Source organism: Gambusia affinis, linkage group LG06, assembly GCF_019740435.1.
Source record: "Gambusia affinis linkage group LG06, SWU_Gaff_1.0, whole genome shotgun sequence".
Taxonomy (NCBI): domain Eukaryota; kingdom Metazoa; phylum Chordata; class Actinopteri; order Cyprinodontiformes; family Poeciliidae; genus Gambusia; species Gambusia affinis.
Window position 1 is genome coordinate 10,149,347 of NC_057873.1, and position 23,233 is coordinate 10,172,579.

The window sequence follows — 23,233 nt, forward strand, 5'->3', positions numbered from 1 at the left end:
CGAGGAACGGAGCAGCAGCCCGCCCGACAAATGAACACGTTTAGGTCATTAAGCTTTTAAAGCAGAGCTCCAGATGCTCTCCTCAAACAGCAAAACAACAGACTTTTATGTTTGTTTACATATAGGGAATGTTCAAATGGGCAGAAAACAGACGGGCAGAGGGACTGCAAGAACATGTGCAGATGCTGTTTACTTATGTGCAAAATGGTCCAAGAAATGTTCAGTGAAAGAGCTCAGTTTGGAGATTGTTAAATGAAATCTTAAGCTTTGCATGTTAATTTATTGATAACATGAGGTATACCCCTTCTTTCCATGTCTGATCTATGTACTGAAATATGTTAACTACATCAACATCAAGATTATCTAAACAAATCCACAATGAAGGAATATTTAAGTCAATGAAAACTGGGAGTTGATATTTTTTAAATGTTCAGGTGTCTATCTCCAGCTAACGTTCCTGGCGAAAGGAACGTTAGCTGGATGAAATTTCTGGATGATGTGTTTTTATTGAATGCAACCATTCTAGCCAATCACAGATGCATATAGATTTTTATAAAATGTACGTAGCCACTACTCTACATTAGAAATTGAAATGGTCATGTAGGCTGAATACTGAACAGGAGCAGCTCACCACCTGCACTATTGCACTGTTGTAAAATAGTGCAATAGAGGACATTAGTAGTCAAGGACAATATGCTGTGTATGATCCACATAAAGCCTTAGAGAATTATATTAATATGGATGTTTTCTATTTTAGTCCCATCATTACTCTCGATTCCTGTTTTATTAGATATAAAGTACACAGATTGAGATGGATTTACAGGTATTATTGTTCTGGGGCTCATTGGGAAGTAATATAGTGAGAACATATCTTCTTTCTTAAACATCTCTCAGGAAATACTTAGCAAACAAGACCTCTTGAACTTTGACCCTTTAGGCATATCAGAGCTGTTGAGCTAGAATGCACAACAATATATTCTTTTCCTGGATCACTATCATACAGAGGATTATTTAAGAATCTGGTTTGGACTTTCTAAAACAAACTTTAATGTGATGGCTGCCTCATTTGGAAACACATCCTGTTTCTGGTCTATTTGTTTCACAGGTGATATTTAGATAAGGGATATTAGATTAAGAAGAAAGGGATTTCTCTCACTGTTGGATTGATTTACTGCACTTGATTTTGTTAACAGTTAACAGGAATATAACTCAACAAAACCTTCTCTGTGGGAAGGAACCATGGGGAACAAATCAATGCAGCAAAACAAAGAAAATCTGAATTTTCCTTTCAAACTAGCAGGAGGTTTTTATTTCTTCATACCAGCTATTTACTGATGTTATCTGTGATCTCTGTAGGTCAGTTAGACAAACTTGGGCACCATAGAAAAAAGAAAAGTTGAATCCTTTCTGTGATCACTGTAGTTTTGAGTGTTTTAAACAAAAATTCTCTTGGTGAGTGAGCAGAATATGCAAAAATGTGTATAAATCAAGATGAAGATTGACTTCTTGATTATCTGATGCAGAACATCTTTCATTTTAGGGTTCAACTGCGGACAGTCAGGTGTAGAAAAAGAAAACCTTTGACATTTGGAGGTATAAAATATTTATGACAAACTAATACAGTTTGTCATAAACTCTGTGACAAACTGCGTTTGCACCACGGGGAATGAGAGAAAAACAAAACAGGAGTCCAGGTGTGTTCCAGCTGTTGCTGGAGGGGGAATAAAAGATGACAGGACAGGAGCACAGCCGCAGGATGACTGAGACTCTCAGACAGTAAACACACTCCAACACAAACACTCGTTTGTTAAAATCATATTTATTCATCATGACGTACAAAAAAACAATGTTTTAATTTTCGATGTGAAAAATAACTCTGGAATTTTGCTCCCTCTCTCTCGCTCTGGTTTGAACCCCCTGGCTTGCTGTAATGCACAGTCCCATAAGGAGTGGAAAAAAGATCTGGGCTCATCAAAGCGGTTCTGACTGAAGGAGAGGATGGAAGGAGGCATGATAAAACTGACTGTGTGCCTGGGGAGGCTCGGATGAGAGGAGCAGCTCCTCCACACAGCCTTCCAGATAAGGTTTCCAAAAAGCCCAACTGAGGCACCAAGAGAGCAGATTACTATTGCAATGTGAATTTTAATTTCCAGAGGCTTCTGGGAAACCTCTCATCAATTAAAACAGGTCTAGAAAATGAGATGAACTACTGTTATTGCACAAATCAATTACCCACAAGCAGATCCATAGATAAAAAGAAAATGCACAACTTGTACTGTGATTAATGCGGGTTGATAAAGAGCCAGCGACCTCTCTCTGCAGCAGATGCAATGAGATGTCAGCGGCGAGGTGAAAGGACCCGGCAGAACAATGAGAATCGATGAAAAGGCGCAAACAAATGAACAGAACCAAATGAGAGGAGAGCTTTCAGCTCCCCTTGGAGTGAGCAGACACGACGGTTGCCATGGCAGCAACTGCACACTACCATGAAACACCGTCAAGCCACTTACATATTTTGGGATGAGTGCAAGAAGTGCCTGGTCTACACGTCTATGAGGAGCGAAGCAGTCCTGCACCATTTTATTCCCACTGATAAAAGAGAAGGAGGCACTTGTGGAATGAGCAAGTTCATTCCTTTAACTTCATTATTCTGGTTCTTCAGTTTGCCATCAGACACGCCTCGCAAGCTATCACCCTGTTAGTGTATTCGCACTTCACGACTTCTACAAATATCAACTGTAGAAATGTTTCAGACAGCATGTTATATATACAAAAATAGCTTTTAAATCATTGAAAAAGCGACAAAATGATAATAAATACAAAACATGAAAAATCTCCCCAGAAACCAAAAGAGAGACGAATCAACAAGGAAGCTTGGTTAAGACACAAAATCATGATTTCAGATTACAAGAATGATATTAAATATATTAATCTGTAAGTTTCTGATCCCACAAAGACCCCAATACCTGGTTATAAATCAGGTAATGAATAAAGATTACTGGATAAGAGGGAGACGCAGCAGAATGGCAGAAAATACAGGCACAAGATGGCAAATCCAAGACATCATTCATCCGGCCAATCGTCTATGTTGCTTTTGGTGCATTTTGATCATATAAAATAAATGGCTTTGCAGTTCTCTCAAATGCTTTGCATGAGAGAACTCTTCCTATTCTCTTCCTATTCTGCAGAACCAGAGAAGAAAGAAACAAGAAAAGATGCTAAAATCTATTTAAAACCACTGAAGACATTGGGAGGCTGGGAGTGTTTTTCTAAGGCAATAGAATGGTGGCAAAAATCTTAGCCTGGTCCTAAAGCATGCGTTTAAGATGTTTATGACAGGAGGTAGAAACTGGAAGAAAGGTTTTTCTCTTAATGAACACAAGAAACTATGGAAGACATGAATTATTCACTGTAAGGTATTTAGTTTTATCTTTCATGTCAGGAATTAAAAAACAGTGCTGTTACACATTCATGCCTAACAGTAGTCTAACAATAATGCAGCAGCTAAACTCTAGTTATTTTGTCCAACTGAACAAGTTAAATCACTTCCTGTTGGTCCATTATAGATTTCGGTCAGTGGTTTTAAGCAGACAATGAATATTTTATAAGTGTTTTGTACCAGTATATAGGTGTGGTTTGTCTCAGATGATATAATAACAGCTCACATAGAGTTTAAATTCAGATTGATAAGCATCCAGAGCTGCTTTTTTTCTTCTAGACAACCATTTAATTCCTGTCCTTCTGCATTCCAGTCCTCCTCATCTTCCCTAACCCTCTCAGAAACTCTGAGAGTCAGATTTAAATAAGCAGAGAACATCCACAGTCGGAGTTCACTGCTGCAAAGTGTTTGTGTGTGTTTCAGCCTCACGTCACTTGAGGCCAGAGCTACAGAATAAAGGGAGTGTACATTATGGTGCCAACAGGCCTGGCTGCACTCGGCCTAATCGCTAGACCTCGCAGTGGAGGGGTGAGCATGCACAGGAAAAGACATAAACAACAAACCACTTCATCACTTGTCCCTTTATCAGTTCAATGCTTGGTAGTGAGACAAACTGATTCTTCTAGACCTCCTGATTTATCAACACTGAACCTCGTCACAGAGGATAATAAAGACTGAAATTTGTTCTAAAGGCAGTATAAAAAATTCTATATGACAAGAGTCTATGCTGCCCTTCTTTTCATGCACATATTTTTCGCCTTTCATACATTCACACTCCCAGTACACACAAATATTACAGTATTCTTCCTTGTTGAATTTCAAGACTCAAATGGAAGACGTGCTCAACATATTTTGCATCTTCAAACCTTGATTCCAACTCTAAACACAAGCAAAAAATAAAATAAAATAAAATCTACAAAAATAAAATCCCTTTTAAAAACTCAGTCCCAGCTTTGGAGGTGACAAAAATGATACACTGTGGGACCCCAAGGGTAAATGGAGAGCAGGACACTTCCTGTGGAGTGTCTGGCTGGGCCACTGCAAGGCTCCTGGAAGAAGCACTGGGTGAGTAAAGAAGCCGAGGAGGTGGTGCTGGAGGAGGTAGAGTGGCAGATGTGGAGAGAAGATGTGGAGAGATCTGTAGCCCTGAGGAGTTTTGCATGTCTGTAGCTTTGGAGATTAAAGATCTCAATGCATCCTCCACCTCCTCTTTCCCCACCTGCACCTCTTCTTCCTTTTTGTCATCAGCTTTCCCTCACTGGGACTTCTCGTCAGACTCTGATGTGGGTTGTCCTCCTGGCAGCGACACGTTCCTGTGACGGTCCCACAGCTTATGGAGCTCTGTTGCCTCCTTGCTGCTGCTGGTCCCACTGTCCCTTAAGTTGGCCAGTGGCCGACGCACTTTCACGCCTTTTACTGTCACAGTGCCCTCGATGGCTTTGCGTAGCTAAAAGAATAAAAAGAAGTTTAGAAAAGAAAGGAATGAAAAAAGACAGTTCAAGATAATTGTTTGACTGATGTTCATCCTAAGTTGGAAAAGGAAATTAGAAATATACCCAGTCCAGTCCATCAGTTGGTTAAGTTCTACTGTAGGTTTCTTTGGGACACTTTTTTGTGTCGAGTTAAACTCTGATGTATTTTAATTTCACAAAAGGAAGACTTTTCTTTCTTTAAAATATGAAATATGTTAAACTTTATGTTTTGCACAAAGAATGAGTTTTAAATATCTTGCAAAAACATTCAATATAACAGGACTTTATTATATTGGTGAAAGGTAAATTACAGTTTTTACATCTGAAATTCTTTGGCTATTTGGTTGAAATATTTTTCACCCACTCAATACACACTTTTTGGGTTGAAGAACTATGATTAGTGTAGAAAACTGGAATCCATAAAAATGAAAATGCAAAATAATAATAATACAAACAACAGTTTTGGAAAAATAAAATGAATGTCAAAGGACCCTACATGTGTTTTACAAAACTGGAACATGTGTCTCTGAATGCGTCCTGGCAGGGATGTTTTCAAGAAAAATCTGGTCTGTCTCTGACCAAGTGTCTGGATTTTTGCCATAAAGCTAAGCAAGCTGTTCCCAGTTGAACTGCACTTGGGCTGCAGGTGTCATAAAGTCCTATTTTTGCTTTGTGAACAAAATCTCAAGATATCCGAAGAGTGTGTGTGTGTGTGTTGTTTCAGCTGAGTTCCATCTTTCTTTTAGTAGCTCATGTGGTTCGGTTGGCATCTCCAAGCCATGACTGTCAGCCTTCAGCAGAGGAGTTCAGCAGCCAAAAGTGAAGGACGTGATATAAGATTCAGCTCTTTGAAATCAGACATTATGGTTTTCAACCAGAAAGAGGCAGGCTGCCCTTTGCCTGCTGGGGCTGTATTTACCTCCTTGCCTGAGAACAAGAATGAGCTGCATAGTGCTGCTAGGGAAAGCGTTGTGTGTGGGTTTCTCCTCCAAAATCGTTTACCACTTATAATTAGATCTTGGGATTTGAAGAAGACAATGGAAATATGGATGGATTGGTGCACTACTGAGCTATAATTCATTCAGAAATGCAGGACAAAGTACAAGTATTTCAATTGTGCAGAGAAATTTAGGTTTAGCTTTTTTAGCTTCCCATTTATCAGATACAGTAAAGTATTGGCTCCACTTTATTTATACTAATCATCAATTACAGAAAAAAATCCTTACTTCATCTAAAATTTGTTTCTGATTGATTTTTACCCAAACCAGGGAGATGGTTATATAACAAAAAATAAATAAAAAATACACTTTTACACTTGAAACTTGAGACAGTTTTCAAAGTGTTTGCTTCAGATTCACACAACTTTTTCAGTCTTCCTGTTTTAGGTTGAAAACAACACAAGGAAGAAAAAAAACAAAAATTGGTTACATTTCTTCATCATATGTGCTAAACATATTGTGATATAATAGGGATGTCTGTAAAGAAGAACAGCTTTTGTCTGCTGTTGACATTTTGTCTGATGGTGGAACAAAGCACAAAAAAGCTTTAAATGTCAGGGTCCGGAAAGCAGTGCCTGCACTTAGCAACAACCCTCTCTATACTTCCTGGCCAATTGAAAAAGAGTGAGGTTTTGAGCTGTTAGGGAGGCAGGAGATATGTAAGGAGAGGAACGTGGGCAGAGGACAGACAATAGATAAGAGACAGCAATTTGCAAGAGCCTTATGTCTGCCACAGTAAATCACAGGCAGAAAAGAGGAATCATTAAAGATGACTGAAAGGCCTTTGTGTAACTGTATGCTAGTTTAGCACAGCGACAGCTCTGCTGATGAGACAGTTTTAAAAACAACAAATGTGCTGAGAGTGCTAACGGATGTCACAGATATGAGCAGAATTCGATTCTGCAATGATTTATAATCAATTCTCACAAAAAAGGAGGAAAGAACAAGACTTACCTCCTTGAGGGAAACCACCCCGATGAGACGGCCGATGCTGGTGACGTAGGCGTGGTCGAGGCCCAGCAGGGAGAAAATGGTGTGAGTCTACGGGAGATGAAAGATGGAATTAATCTATAGAGCCAACCAGAACCTTCACAGAGACAACCTGTGAATGTTTCAGGCTTGAAATGGAGAACATTTAAGGAAATGCACCACTGACTTTAATTATCCAACACTTCATTCACAAGACACTCACTGAACATGTTCAGCTAAATTGGATACAGATACTTTGGACATCTTTGGGCCTCACTTCCAAGAACATTCACACTTTAAAAGGGGGGAAAAAATAGCAGGCTAATTAGCTAGAGCTAATTACCATCACAGTTGGAAAATTGGATCAGTTTAAACTGCACATAAAAAAGCTTTTTTTTAATCTTAGCTATGGAACAATTATGAACCAAATTTTGTAGCAAAACATCTTTATTAGCGCAGTAGGCAACTAAAGAGGTTTAACAGCCACATAAGAGGTGCAACTGTATATGGAGACGCCAAATAGCTCGAAGCTAAAAATGGAAAACTGAACAGAGGAACCAATCAAAACTTTTGGAATAACAAGATACTTGATAATTCAGCTGCTGAGAGGCTATGATGTAGATTTTCATGCTATTCATGCATGAACATCTTACCCCTTTCTATACATGAGAGATGCTCCGAAATAAAAATCTGGCTCAATATTAACATCCAATATTAATATTGCATTAAGGCAGATAACTGATTGTATTATGGAGGCCAAGATGCGCAAACATAATTCAAACAGCAAATGCCTTATTGCTGAAATGTGCTATAAATGAACTTGATTGATTGAAACGAGCTGCAAACAAGTTAATTATGCAAACTCCAAAACACACAAAAAGATGCAAATGAAACAAACACTGCAAAAAGAAATTCCTGCATTTGCAGAAAACAGAAGCAAAAACATAGAAATAACAGAACAAATATAAATGAAGAATGCTGGAATCATAAACAACACGCTGGATCCATACAGAGCTGCCTAATTGGGTCAACCTTACATAAAAAGTTACTAAGCCTTTCTGTTTCAGCTGGCTGCTCTGTGATTTTTTTCTGATGAACTGCTGTTATTTTACAGTGCCACTGGTGAGGTTGTGAGATGAGTAGACTGTTACTTTCAGACAAATGGTTATAACAGCAATAAATACCTTTAAAAGGCAGTTATGTAAGGCTGGCAACAAGCTGATGGACTTGTTTGATAAAAATCTAAATCTAAATCTAAAAAGATGACAAAAAGGAGTGAGATGTTTCCATCTTGCTAAAGAATTAAAGGAACTATTGCTTGAACTTAATTATTAAAAAAAAATAAGAAGAAAAAACAGAATATTCAGCTTAAACTTTCTAAAGCACTAAGGTCTATTCACCCTGATTTTACTAAAAAAGATAAGCTTCAGAAAAACGACAGCAAGGGCTGCACAGTGGTGCAGTTGGTAGAGCTGTTGCCTTGCAGCAAGAAGGTCCTGGGTTCGATTCCCGGCCCGGGAATGCATCTTTTCCCTGTGCATGCGTGGCTTCTCTCCGGGTTCTCCGGCTTCCTCCCACAGTCCAAAAAACATGACTGTCAGGTTAATTGGTCTCTCTAAATTCTCCCTAGGAGTGAGTGTGAATGGTTGTGTGTCCTGTGTGTCTCTGTGTTGCCCTGCGACAGACTGGTGACCTGTCCAGGGTGAACCCCACCTCTCGCCCGGAACGTAGCTGGAAATAGGCCCCAGCAACCCCACCAGGGACAAGGGTGAACAGAAAATGGATGGATGGATGGAAAACGACAGCAGGATGAGGTAGTAGGACTGCTTTAAGAGCCTTTATCCAGTAGATCTACTGAATTGGGTTGACTGATCAATGACAAAAAGCTTTTTTATAACCAAAAAAGAACCTCATTCTGTATTAACAAGTAGTAATCTCCATTAATATGTTGAACTGAACAAAAACTACTAAAGTAACCCCATTCCATAACATAACTCCTGCAGGTCTGTACTGCAGGCGGTGGGTAGGATGGATCCTCTGAATATACTCTTTCCAACTAAAATTCTTCTTCAGTATCACCACTATTCTTCCATATTTAACAGTTATAAAATAATTTTTGCTTAAACAATCCTGTTAGTATCTTTGTTTGTTAGGATGACAGAAAACATTTAGATCCGCCTGAACATTAACATTTTCACCAGAACCAAAGAATCTGTTCTTTAACACGACTCTTGAAGCAATGAAGCTGCTCATTGCATTAATTAGGTCAGAATCGTTGCCAACAAAATGCTTTAATCCCTCCAGGAGAATTTTAGTGAGACACTTAGATATTTGCTTATCCAGTTAACATGATGGCTTTTCTTTTTATCCTGTGTTTGTTTGTTGCTCCGTAATTGTAAAAGTTGACTATTAAGTGGTTGAACTTTAAGATGTACGCCAATAATGAGACAATAATAATGAGCAAAATGTCTACCTTTAACCTTTAATTTAATTCATACTTCAAAAATGAAAACAGCAGAAATGAAATAGATAATGGAGATTACTATTATTTTGATTGTGTGATTAGGTTCGTTTGTGTTATTTAACAGTAATACCATATTGTTATTCAGTCATGGTCAAATGTTAAACATTAGGAACTACATCAAATAAGACAGCTCCTTTCTTCTTGTTTTTCTGCTAAAATGTAGGTAGCCTGGTTGAAGTCCAACCAGAGAAATTGAGCTTGATGGGAGAAATCCCAGACAGAAAACTGAAGGGAGATGAATTGTGGTGGAATTCCCAAGCTGCTAGGTTGGCAATAGACAATTAAAACTTTTTAAAAGGTTAAATATATATATATAAGTTGTTTGTACTTCATCCTTTACCCTGGTCATAGTAGGTATAGGGTGAATTTGTGCAGCTAGAGAAAAATAAAAAGTCTGAATCCTCAACTACTTTTCTGCTGGATAATATGGCTTTTATTTTGGAGGCAAGTTGCATTTGAGTTTTGGGAGACTTTCTCCATCTGGGATATCTGGAATTGATCCCACAGAGCACAGAAAATAAAGGCTGTGCCAAGAAAAAGATTGTGGCCTAAAAAGAGTGATTTTTAGGCTAGGGTAAGCTGTGATGTAATTTGTCAAATAGGTCTCCCAGAGGAGAATGCAGCAGCTTCACTGAGGACGCCAGCATCTCTTTAAATTGAGGTGCATTGATTGAGGCTGCTGCACAGGCTTTTTCACAATCAACTGATCAGCAGCACACCAATTATCAATTATCAGATCCCAGTTGCAACAACCTGTGTTTATATTTATTCCACATTCTTTTGACACAGAAATATAGAAAGAATCCCACCAACTATCACCAATGAATAAATGAGTCAATCATCAGAAAATGTGCCTTTGTATTTTCTTCTATAAGTGATGGCACTAAATGTTGAGGGAGACTGTGCATGATGTTGACTTTTTGCAGGATGCAAGGGAAGGAGGGAAGCGAGATGGCGCAGGATCCCTCGCTCTTAAATGTTTAAAGAGTATTCATAAAGAGCCCCGAAAACTTTGGAGAGCCACGATAGCATTATAGATGGGAGACATTAGGTGCTGCCATGGCCACTGGCAAGTCAAAGCAGCTCTATGCAGGTGTACTCTGTATGAAGTATTTCAACCCACAGCTGTGTTTGCGTGGCTGTAGACTGAGCCTCCTCAGGGCTGCAGAAATGTGAAGCAGAAAAGAAAGTAAAGAAGAGTGAAGCTCTTTTCTTTCACTCAGCATGTAATGAACTTTAACTTCAATTGTCCTTTTCTACTGTTTATAAGATGCTTACGTTGGCAGTACTCTATTCCCATGAAAACTGGATGCTGCAGTTTATCTTACTGTGCAGCAGATGAATGAAGAGGGAATAAACAAGTCAAGTGTTGTATAAACAAGCTCAGTGAGAGAGAAAAACCAAAAGGCAAAAGTTTTCCCAATGAGCTTATGAGGAAGCATTTTTTTCATTTATTTTTTAGCTCCATTGGTTTCAAAATTGTTTTATAAAACAAAACTAAGTGGTTTGGTCAGTTTGGGAACAATGCACAACTTTTCAAACCACAGACTATAATAAATTGAATCAGATTTTAGCTGTTATATTAAATTCTTTGCCCTGGACTCTAGATTGGATGTCATTTTTAGCTAAACAAAAACTTGTTTTTGTCTCTAAGACTGCCTGACTGGTTCACCAAACCTTTCACAATTCCTCACAGGCGCTTCTTGAATGTGACTGTGTAAAAGATGAAAACTGAAAATCTCTCTCAGTGGTGCATCAACTCTAAGAACTGGTTTTAAAAATCAACACACCAATCATATAAACAGTTTTACTGAGGGTCTGAGTTTTACTTTAAAATGGAATCTATAGAGCAAGAATAACTGGCTATCTTTTGAAGAAATGATAAAAAAACAACAACATCTAAAGCCATTTTAGTCAGTGATGATTTTCTCTGAAATGTTGAAAATCATAACTGCATTTTCTGTGATAAAGAACAGTTCTTTTTAAAACTTGGGGATGGTTTTGCACATGCTACCTTCAGTTACTTAAAGTTTATACAATACAAACTTAAATGTATTTTAAGAGGATTTCATGTGTCAGTCAAAAACAAATTAGCACAAGTTGAAGAATTCAGCTTTTGCTGAAAGTCAGCTTTAGTTTTGTAAATCAAAAAATTTAAATACCTGCCATTCTTTGGAAAATTGCTCAGAAATAGTAAATGTAAATTATTAAGTCTCGCCACAAATAGTTTTTTGATTTAGGTCTGGACTTTGACTGGGCCATTCTAACATGTGACTATACCTTCATGTGAACCATTTAATTGAAGCACCTGCTGTATGCGTAGGTTTTTGTGGTTCTGGAAGGTAAACTTTTATTCATGTTATCAGCCCTTTAGTGTACCAGAAGGAGAAAGGAATTCCCACAGCATGATGCTGCCACCACCAAAATGCTTGACAGTATGATGTGTCCAGGATGATGTGCAGTTCTAGTTTTTCACCACACAAAGTAATTTGACTCAAAGCAAAATGATCAGAATGCTCAGGAGTGTCAAAATACAAACGCACACCACACTTTTCAGATTTTCCCTCCACTTGACAACAATGTGCTACTTTATGTTGGTCTACCATAAAACCTCAGCATTGATGCTTATAATATGACACTGTGAGAAAACAGTCAAGGGTTGTGAATACTGTAAAGCTTAAGGGTTCTGTGCAGCTCAGAGTGGCGACCAGCTAATGCCTCTAAACACTGAGAAACACACTGAGAAGGATGCACTTTTATGCACAAAGAGAGTAAACAGCAGCTGTAACTCCAATCAGACCTTATATAGCAAAGTGCGCTCCACCAGCTGAAAAGGGGCGGGGTCAATCTTGCAGTTGTTGAAGTCGACTTGCTCATCAAGCTGCCTCTCCTCCCACTCTGCAATCTGCAAATCACACAGATTTAGAGAATCAGAGATGATCAGCAAAAACGTAACAAGACAGAAAGACGACAAAATTAGTGAGGTGCTTTGCAGTAGTGTCAGTGGTCAATACACCTCAACTAACGGGATTTTAAACATTAATCTCAGTAAGAAAAAACAAACAAAAAAAAAAAAAAACAACTAACTCCCACATTTAGAGCCTGTCTTTATTGGCTGCAAATCTGAAGACACTGTAAAAAAAAGTGTGTTCAGAAAATACTGACAGCAGCTGAAGTCTTTATGACTAATAGCCTGTGATCAGCTGACAAAAGCGTCATATTTTCCAAACCACTATTTGACACATCACTTCCATTTACTGGCACAGATGCAGCGCTGAGTGATTATAAATCAAAAGCAACCTACACTGCAATGCTGCTCAGCACCAGAGGCAAACAAAGAGAGACAAAGACAGAAGCAGTGACATGGCAGATTTATGAAAGGTGAACGTTATTCGACTGAATGAAGGGAAGAAAAAAAGGGTGAGGAATATGTTTCTGACAGAAAGGAAATGAGAGGCTCTGTTGATGGATGAATTATGAATGATGTCATATCCAAAAATATACGACTCCAGGGTTAGTGACCCATCTGGGCACATTGAAAAAAGTGAAGGGGCCAAGGTTTGTCGGACTGTGATGACATCAAGCATAATCAGACTTTCCAGTAAGACAAACATAGGCTTCAAAATGAGAACAGATTGAATGAAAAGTAGTAAGTTCCTCTGTGTGACACCATCATCAATCCTATACCTCAAAATCAGCAGATAAATCCCATCTAACAGATAACAACTAAATTCCTATAATTTCAACAACCACTTTCTTCAAAGGCTATATGTATGTTTGTTTGGAAAAGTTGCAAACTCTTTAAACATAAAAAAGAGATTTAAACTGCAGTATTTGTTACTATCAAATGTAGCTCAAAGACTAAAATATCAAAACGATCAAACTTGACTCAGATAAATCAATACAGAGGAGATTTACAACTAAATATTAATGAAATATTTACTCAATTTATGAAAATACAAATGAGACATTAAGACCATCACAAAACAAAGAGAATCATTGAATCCACAGTAGATGGACTAGTCAAACTAAATTACTGAAGACTCGTTAGAGTTCCTGTGATTTGCAAAACCTTTGCATTATTTTTTTGAAAAAAAGAGGTGATTCTTATTCTTCTCAAAAACATACCTCCATCCTATTTTGTCTCATACTTGAGAACCCAATCATCGTGTGCGTAGGATGCATTGCTACATCTCTATTTGGTAACCATTTCAGTAATTAAAAAATGCTCATAAGAAATACTTAGAAAATCATTTTCCCCTAAAAATCTTCCATTCTTCCAAGTGTTCACTCTCTCCAAATTACTAAATAAAATCCTCCACTTACTTTTCTTTGAACAGAGTTCTCATTTACAGAACAGTACACACCATCGCAGGCAGTTTATTCGTCGCAACTTTGAAACTGAACTCCTCTTACATTATTGAAGCTTCAGTCAGAGACAGAAAGGTAGTAACAATAACCTCCATGATTTCCCTCATGTTCATGTCTGGGGAGTGTCCCTACAACTGCTGCGCCCCATTTCCTTCCTTGGACAGCTCAATTCTTTAAAACACTGACTCAGACATCATCAGGGACATTTTTAAGAGCTGTCAAGATGTATAATAGTGTATTGTTCTGGGAAGTTTGTGGCACAATACAAACATTGTGTCACTAACTGTGGGTCTTACCTCATGAAGTGTCATGTCGTCTTCCACATCTCCATCATCCTGTAGATGAAAAGCAATAGAAAAGGAGGCAGTAAGAAAAAAAAATTGGTTATTTGATGTTTTAGCTAAAAACAGCTAAAACATGAAGAACGAAGAATATCAGAAACGCATGGTAAACAAATGAAAGAGTTCTGGTTTCTGGGTTATTTTCTTAAATATTTCTCATTTCTAGTCATATCCTCTACAGCTGTGAACAGAAGGCAGAGACACATGGAAGACATCAAGAATGTTATACTGCACAAATGTCTGGTGACAAATGGACAGAAATGGAACGAGAGACTAAAAGAGTGACAAGAGCACATTTAATAAGTGCACAAAACTTTATATGTGTGATGTCAAAGTAGATGATCATTATAAAGAAGGATCTGTAGTAAGTTTCAATAAAAAGCCCGATATTGTTTGACAAGTTTGAGTCGAACCAGCAAACAAACACTTTGCAGACGGCCATAATAAAATTGAATTCATGCCTCTGTGACAAATTAAGAGAAATTAACATCAAAGTAAAGATGAGTTAGAAAAAATAAATCAGATAATCCATCCTTTACTGCAGAAACAATTTCAAATTGAAACTAAAATCCAGCCATAATCATGTATTTCCTTTAGCATTTCACAAGGTTGGAACATTTAGAAAGTTTGGTAATTCAGGTTTGGAGACAGATATCTTGGATTTGTTTTAATAATGTTTTTCCAATATCAGTCTCAAACATCTCAATAAATAAAGCAAAAATATGGATGTTGTGAGGACTTGGTGACCCCATTCTTTGCTGCAGAGTTTTTTTTATCCTCCCTTCTCATCCTACTCTCTCTCTGTGGGGATGAGATTAATGTGAGTCCTCGTCCAGCTCAGTGTCCAGTGGAAGAACTGAGACTCTGTGTTACATGATAGTCATACCCCTGAGTAAAGAAGTGATGGATTGCCAATTATAAGTTCTTGAATCCTATAAATAACTGAAAACAATAAAGCTTTTACTTTACATACTTTTCATCATTTTTAATAAATTGTTAGGGGTACCAAGAATTGTTCCACTGGGAATTTTAAAAAGTCCCATCTTGACAAGTGATTTTTCTCCCTACTGAGTACAGGTTCTCAAAATGAAAGTCGGATTTTTCAGAATTTGTTTCATTGTGTGATCACGCTGCTACACTGCTGGCACCACAAGAGCCTATAAATGGGCTTGTATGAGCAGTGGGTTGTAAAATGAAAAGTCATTTACTCATGTACTCACATGCAGGTATTTACATTAACAAGACTGAATTTAGAAAAACATATGTGTGCCAGAGCAACAGAGAGATGAAGGGCGACCCAGGGGATGATGGGAACTCTGAGTTTATTTATCCTCATTGCTGCTGAAGCTGACCTGTCGCTAACCCCTAGCAACTGTCGCTGCAGGGCGTTAGGAGGTGCCCTACTGTAGCATAATGCAAACAGAGGCCAGACGTGCCTGGAGTTTATGAGACTAAACAACTATACACTCAAACACCTACTGGCACTTTATCTGAGATAAATGATAATACTGCTTCACAGACGACACAAGGACAATTTGGCCATGAACGCCATTGTTCCAGGTACAACCTTCACCAGTACATGGAAATATAGGGGGACAGTATTTATGCTTGACATGCATCTTTGTTTGCATAATGCTTTCTTATTTTTCATGAAAACACAGAAAGATGGATGTGAAAATATAAAGCTTTTAGAAAGATTAGCTGCTGAGAAAATCTAAACTTATGCTTATAGAAAATATGCACAAAAGCCTGTCGATGTCTGGGTTTGTGTGAGGTAGAGAAGAGGTTGTGAGTCCACAGTGTCTTATAAAAGTATTCACATCTCTTAAACTTTTGTGCAACGCTTCAGTATATTTTAATGGAATTCAGTGTAGAAACACCAAATAGTGCATATTTATAAAGTGGAATATTAACAATACTGTTTTTCAAAGTTTTAAAACAACAAAAATCTGAAAACCTTGAAGAGATACAGAAAAAGGGAGATTATACTTAGATTAAATTACATACGTGGATTCAATTTACCAATTAGGTGAACTAAAAGTTGTTAGCACTAGATTTTATTTTGGTGCATCCAAAGGTTATGGACAATAGTGCACACTCGACTTTTTAGATTTTAATTGGTCATGTATTGTTTGTAGTCCTTCCACTTCCAAATTAGGTGTCATTTCTGTGTGTCTATCACATAAAATCCCATTGAAGTACATCAAAATGGGCTAATATTTTTTGCAAGGCTCTGTAGATGTAACTGACAAAAATCTGTCATATTGAAATTAAAATAGCTAGGTGAGTGTACAGGTGTGTAGAGTTTTGAGTGAGTAAGAGTGCTGACATTGGGCCTCAGTGTTTGCTGAGTTTGTTCTGTGACCAAAGGACAAAAACTCAATTGTTTTTGTATATAATTTGAATTCCCCTTCAAATTATATACAAACCCCTGCAGGCAATACTGTTGCTTCCAAAACTGTATGTTATGTTACACTGACCATTTTGGTAACTAGATTTGAATTGTAACATTTGTTTGCCGTTTCTAAGTTTAATTATTTGGAATGAAGTTGGATGTAATTGGATAGGAAATAAAACCATTTGTATCTTGGTGATGAAGATACAACTTTTTTTTTATTTCAAGACGTATGATAAGACTTGAATCAACTTAAATTTAAAAAAAAATAAATAAATAAAATAAAATAAAATAAAATAACAGCATCAATAAAGTTTTGGCTGCAGCAAAGTGCCAGTAGAGTAAACACTTTATTACTTTCTGCCCACTCAGAAAATCCCCCAGCGTTCCAAATTAGAATCTTCACAGACATTATCACATTTCAGCTCACTTTCTATCTTTATATGAAAACTTGTAAATAAAAAAATTAAACTGCCCAAAAGCAAACAAAAAGATTTGTGCAAAGCAGTCATCATCACATTATGTACATTAGTTTTTTCTCTGTGAAATTCACCCTTCTTGCTTAGTTATCTATAATTACACAATAACTCCATCCTGTTCCCTGCATACTCTGCTTATCAGATGCCTGAAGGACATTTTTAATGGAGTCGGTGTCTTTGTAACACTGCTTAGAATTTGCTTCCATTAAGATCCACTCAGGCACCAGTAACATTCGACTTCGATGACCCGAGTCGTACAAAGTGGAACAACGCAAAAATACAAACATGAACTTAAATCAAATCAATCAAGCATTTCATTGTGTGCTAGATTGATAACAAAATGTTTCTCTGCAATCACTAACACAAACTAGATAATATAAAAATAAGTGTTATAAAATCTCAGCAGTTCCTGCAACCTTGCTGAAACAGAAGTCTGCTATAAAACTCCTCTCACCATCCTCTGCAGGGTTTTTTCTGTTCTGCCAAGTTGCAACTAGAATACTAGTATCATCACACTCCTGAGCTTAAATCACGATAGCAGTTTTTTCACTCATCTGGGAGGTTTCTGCACTGCATCCTTTGGTAAAGTAATCAAAGTCAAAGTTTTAATACATTTCAGAAACGGGAATGATAAAAACTGCACTGTCTAGTTATAACACAGTATGGGTAAACTGGTAAAACTGCATAGAACAAGATTTTTCACTTTCTTAGTCAGTAAACTTCCACTTTGCAATTAGGCCAAATGTGAGGTTATAAACAGCTGCTGTAATCAGTGTTAGTGAGCCAAGACCATCAATTTTTATTTCTATGCTGACTAAACAAAAACAAATGGCAGCCGAGTTGATAAGTAGAGCAAGTAAGGAGGTTGGACTCACTTTTCAAACTGCATTTTTAGTGGAACGCCCTCAAGTTTGTGAAGCCGGATGCAAAAATATGGAGATGCATGTAATCAAGCTTAGGGGTTGAAGTCTAGAGATGTCGTAGGAACTTTGTTTATTGTGTCTCTGTTTCAGAGATAACTGTTGAGTTCTTGAGTTATTTCTCATAACTCGAGAATCCAATGTTGGATAAACATGTCAAACCAGTTTTGGAATCCCACATTCTCCATTTTAATAAAATTATGTAGAATCATTTCTACAATTTGTTTATCTGAACCACTGGTTTCATTTGTTTTTGTTTTACAGAAACATCGAAAAATTTAACCAACACAACTGTAGTCGTTTTTACAGCCCTTTACGAAAGTACTCAGTCTTCTGATGGAAATGTTTGGCACAAATATTTCTCAATGACTTGCATAAACTCAACAATAAGATGGATGAAGAGAATGATGGAAATTGTCAGGAAAAACAAAAATGAACAAAAAGAAAAATACAAGCCCACAAGCGATTATAAATAAAGCACGAGGGAAGTAAGAGTGGGAGAAGAATAATGAGAGAAAACAGCGAGGAAGGAAACATCAATCTGTGCAACAGGCTCCTGATCTCATCTGCCCTCCATTAATATTTCACAGTCACAACAGAACAATGAAAGGCAGGCGGGTGCTGTGGTCAAGATGACGGAGCAACAAAAAACTGGAGGAGGATCTCGAAAAAGTCGTCAAGCATGACAAGGATGTGCAACGGGAGCACAAATCAAGGAATGGCAGAAGAACTGAGAATAGAGCTGTGAAGGGTCTGGGGTGAAGCCATAAGTTGATCTACCAGCTGCTGCAGGGATGCAAAACCTGAAATGATTCCACAAACAGGTTTTTCTGAAAGACAGGAATGACTAACATGCTCCTTGGTTCTCTTAACACCCAAAAAGATTCCTTGGTCTAACTCCTGCTCTGTCTGCCTAAGCAGGGTGATGAGCTTCACAAGTATACCCTTTAATCATTGATTAAAATCATAACTGGCAGCAGCAGATGAAGCAGAGTGTTTGCTGTCCATCAATTAATAAACATAAATAAATATTGACAGATTTGAAAATCTGACGTCAAGTAAAATTGCCTTGCAGAAATTTCCCTCCCAAGGTTACGGTAATTACTGTGTTTAAAAAAAATGCAATATAGTCTGAACATTTCAAACTAAAGCCAATCTTTCCAGTATGTAAATAAACTCCAACCCTTGGTGTGTGGAAGTTGTGCAAATTCGTGACCTGGTGCTGCTCTGGCTTTAACCAAATATTGTGGGATGCTGTCATCAGGGGCTGCAGTGATGGTTACTGTTCTTGTTCTCTTGACTGTAATCAAGCCCAAAGTGCCATGGAAAAACCAGGACAGTATGGAACAATTTGCCAGAGTAAAAGCAGACAAAAAACCCAAACACCCCATCAATTTCCAAGAAAATTGTGATTTTTTTTTTTTTTTTGCATAATATCCAAGTTGAAGTCATAAAGAAACACAAAAAGCTTTAAATGGCAGCTTCAGAGGTTTTAAAATGGTAAACTTTGTGTATGAATTCAGCTTATTTAAAGAGTAAATCTAACAGCCAGGCATCTGATTGGGGAAACTCACAGTTGTTTAACGTACCGGCTTTGTTTGGCTATTCACAAGCTTTTGTTCAGCCAATAAGTTACACATTTGAAAGAAACACAGGGCTACTTAATGCAACCACAACAAGATCTGTAACTTAGACTATAACTGTTACAAGAGACAAAAAAGGAATTTTCCACTTGGAACATTTTCTCCAGCGTTCATCTACAAGGTGTAAATGGATTCTTTAGCAGCAGAAAGAGTAGCAGGACACAAGCTGAACACAAGTTTACTATGGTAACTCTTAAAGCAACAAGGCTGCAGCAAGAAACTTTAGAGAAAAGTCTAAATACAGGACATCACTGACACAAAAGTGATTAAAGAATGGGAACTTGTCAAAAATGTAAAACCTGTAAATAAATGTGTTGGCAACAGCCAAATTTGCAGTATCGTAACTCCACAATGCTTTGAGCTATCTGAAAAGTTCCAACGGTTTCTGAAAGGGGAGATGTTGAGCTTTCTAGCCAATGTCGTGTTGTTATGCTCATTTCACTCTCATAGTAGAAAAAAGTCAAATTAATCTGAGGGGCACTCTTAATAGAGGATAAATTATGAAAATTACCACTAGATATTGAAGGTTCCAGTTGTTATGGATAAATGTGCAAAAGTATTTGCTCACAGGACATTTAAAGAACTTCGCACAATTAAAATAAGCAAAAATATCCCGGCGAAGATTTGAAACTCAAAGAGTTAATATGAAATTAGAGAAAATTCATATAATAGGTTCCTTTTTAGTGAGTTCGATACGAGTAGAAATGACTTACAGACGTCCCATGGTGCCCACCGTACAAACAAGCTTGACTAAGTATGTAATTTTCTAAAATGTATCTCAACATGTTGTGGTGAATCGATACTGGGATTCCAATTTCACTAAAACAGAGTCGCTTGGCAGTGATGCCAATTGGAGGCTTATTCATCTGTGACCTTCAGTTCACTTTTCCTCGTAATATGACATCTTTTCTTTTACTGCAAGGAATTATTACTGACTCTAACTTCAAAGAACCTTACTCTAAAATATCTAAAGTAATCCTTTAAGGTAGATCTAATTTAGGCTGTGTGGTCATACAATGTTAAGAAAATATCTTTATGGAGCAAAACTGGATATGGTACAAACAGCTTGATGAGAAGCATGGTTGAAGCACACAATACTGTCAGTGGTTTTCCTTTCCCCGTCAACAAAACTGATCAGTGTCATTTATCAGCAGCATATTTTGGTTTTACACACACCTACACACACATAGCCTGAGGCGATGCATGAGTAATGACATGACATACCTGCGCTGCAGAATGATTAAAATTTTGTACAGACTTCAATAATTGGGCTGATGGAGCCCTTTCAGAGCTTCAAGTCCAAATCAATAATACTTCTAATAGAGTAACACTAACATTATCTGAACTGCAATTCTGTCAGAAGAAAGATGTAATCTTTTATTCAGATCAAGTTATTTTCAAGGAAAAGGTTTCTTAAAAATGTAGTTGGGAGATATTGAGAATTAGCTACATATTTTCTGATACATGTATCATTATGTTTTTCTTTGATGATTTCCAACCACCAGCAGCTTAAATAAAACACGTTTGAAGCTCAAAATGAACACACTGGTGCTGGGTATTATGTTAATATTAAGATGGAGGTTCAGCTTAACCTTGTGAAGTGGGTGCTTCCATAAAAATTAAAAGATCAACAGTGCAATTAACAAAATCTCACTGTCAAAAGATGGAAACAATAAAGACAAATATTCAGGCAGTAAATCTTTATAAAATATGCTATTAGTAAATGCATCACTGTACAACGCATCAATGCATCAGTGGCACTGAGGATCCACACATCCTCTACACTGGCATCCTGTGCCAGTGTAGAGGATGCTCTACACTGGCACGATGGAACAGCTTTGGCTGAGCTCAGCCCAGATCACTGTCCATCGGCGTTTGGGATTAGCCCTGAAATGGGATGGCTGTATGACAATTGATTGATCGGTAGATGGACTTATTGGAGAGCTGATTCCAAGCATGCTGGGAGCCCAGAACGGTGGCTCTTACCACGAACGGATATCCGGACTCGTTTGGATGGCCTCCTTTGCTGAGGAGACACTGGGGTCTCCATATTGTTGTTTTTATTCCATGGTGACCAGAGACAAGCACACAAAGTTAACAACCTGAACGTCACCTTGACTTTGCAAATGCATTAATATTTTTTTAAAAGCCTCTGGAAAACACTGACATGACAAAACGTCAATGTAGTAAAACAATCCATTTGTGGGATAAAATAAAGTGGGGCAGGACACAAGACTGAGACAAAGTGAAAGATTTTAAATGGAAGCCACCTAAGATTGTGTGTGAGTGTTTTCTGAATATGTGTGTGTGAGAGAGTGGGAGGTACTGCACTGTAAAGCGTGAAGGACTGTATGTGTGAGATAGGACAGGACTGTGTGGGTGCACTGAATGGGTGAACGGCAGGATGTGAGTCGGCGTGTGTGTGTTGTGTCTGTGCTCCTGCTGATTGGCTGCATTCAAGGACATGGTTCTCTCACCTCCAGAGCTTCTACGTCTGGACTGGAGCAGAACAGGCTCTTCAACGCTATGCCGGAATGGTCCTGTGGGCCTGCAAGTGGAAAATAGAAACATTCACAATCATTGCTTGAGATTGTTTGATCAGTAGATAACTATTCTAACCACTAATGTTCTCCTTACTATTCATGATTTAATTGTTCTGATAGGAGTCTGCACTAAATCTCTCCAAAGCTTTCTTCATCAGCCACCACTTCCTAGCTGTGATCTAAAATGACCTAAAGGTGTTCCCAAACAATCTGAGAGACATTATGTCTCCAGCTGGTCCCATGTCAGTCAAAGCCCGTCTCCCATTGTGACATGTTTGAGGCACTTTTCCTAGAATGTGACAGAGTGGCTTCTCTTTATTGAGAGTCTCCTAGACTGCTGAGCTCATCTCTCTCCAATGAGGAAAAGCTTAAATACTTCAACATCAGATTTGACTCAGCTTTGCCTGATAAAGATATAGAAAAACATGAGTGATATATATCTTTGGCTTCACAACACTATTTGGGGGAACAACAGAAATACTTGCTTCTTTGTGTTTACAAAGTGAGAAATTTAGCACCAGTAGGAAGAAGGTTTGGAAGCCAATTTCAGCACTTTTTTAGGCTTCTTAGACATGTTAGCTTGTTTGATGAGAGGTCTTTAAGTACCAAAGAACCAACTGACTACTGTACTAGAGTCCAACCCAATTTGCCAGTTTATTAGGAAGATTTGTAATAAAGTCAACAGAGCCAGAACTGTGGTTCTTCCACAGTCTGTATTTATGTCACTAAACACATTGACTAGGTTGACTAGGTTGAATGACAGTCTCTTTTTATAGATTTGATAGTAAAACTAGAGTAGTGTTTAAGCCATTTATGTTCAGCCACTCAGAAGTCTTCAAGTATTACTTGGATTAAATAATTACCATTACCTTAGTAGTTACTTACTTGTCGGAAGCTTAGTGGGTCTCTCCATAACAGACGGTCTTTTCAGTGCAGGTTTCAGAGGCTTCTGACTAGCTGGGCGAGTTGGACTTAAGGCAGACTTCTCAGTAGAAATCTAAGCACAAACACAAAGATGAAATCTAAACCACCTAATCTTCCCTTAATGCTCCATCACTCTCACTAACATTGGACCCATTAGATTAATGAATGTGCTTTCAGCAGAGTGAGGAGATGGAAACAAATCAAGGGAGTGAAGG

The 23,233-nt window shown here is 37.9% G+C and overlaps 1 protein-coding gene across 1 annotated transcript in view; it reads right to left on the reverse strand.

Moving 5' to 3' along the window:
* Nucleotides 1-1,800: 1,800 nt before the first annotated feature.
* Nucleotides 1,801-23,233, reverse strand: part of LOC122832651 (chloride channel protein 2-like) — an 80,530-nt gene continuing 59,097 nt past the window's right edge. Inside the window, exons 18-23 of the mRNA XM_044119620.1 lie at nucleotides 22,980-23,091; nucleotides 22,029-22,099; nucleotides 14,070-14,108; nucleotides 12,203-12,307; nucleotides 6,864-6,950; nucleotides 1,801-4,886 (exon numbers count right to left, since the gene is read on the reverse strand). Coding sequence (XP_043975555.1) covers nucleotides 4,695-4,886; nucleotides 6,864-6,950; nucleotides 12,203-12,307; nucleotides 14,070-14,108; nucleotides 22,029-22,099; nucleotides 22,980-23,091 — 606 coding nt within the window. The 3' untranslated portion in view covers nucleotides 1,801-4,694. The remainder of the gene's footprint in view (nucleotides 4,887-6,863; nucleotides 6,951-12,202; nucleotides 12,308-14,069; nucleotides 14,109-22,028; nucleotides 22,100-22,979; nucleotides 23,092-23,233) is intronic.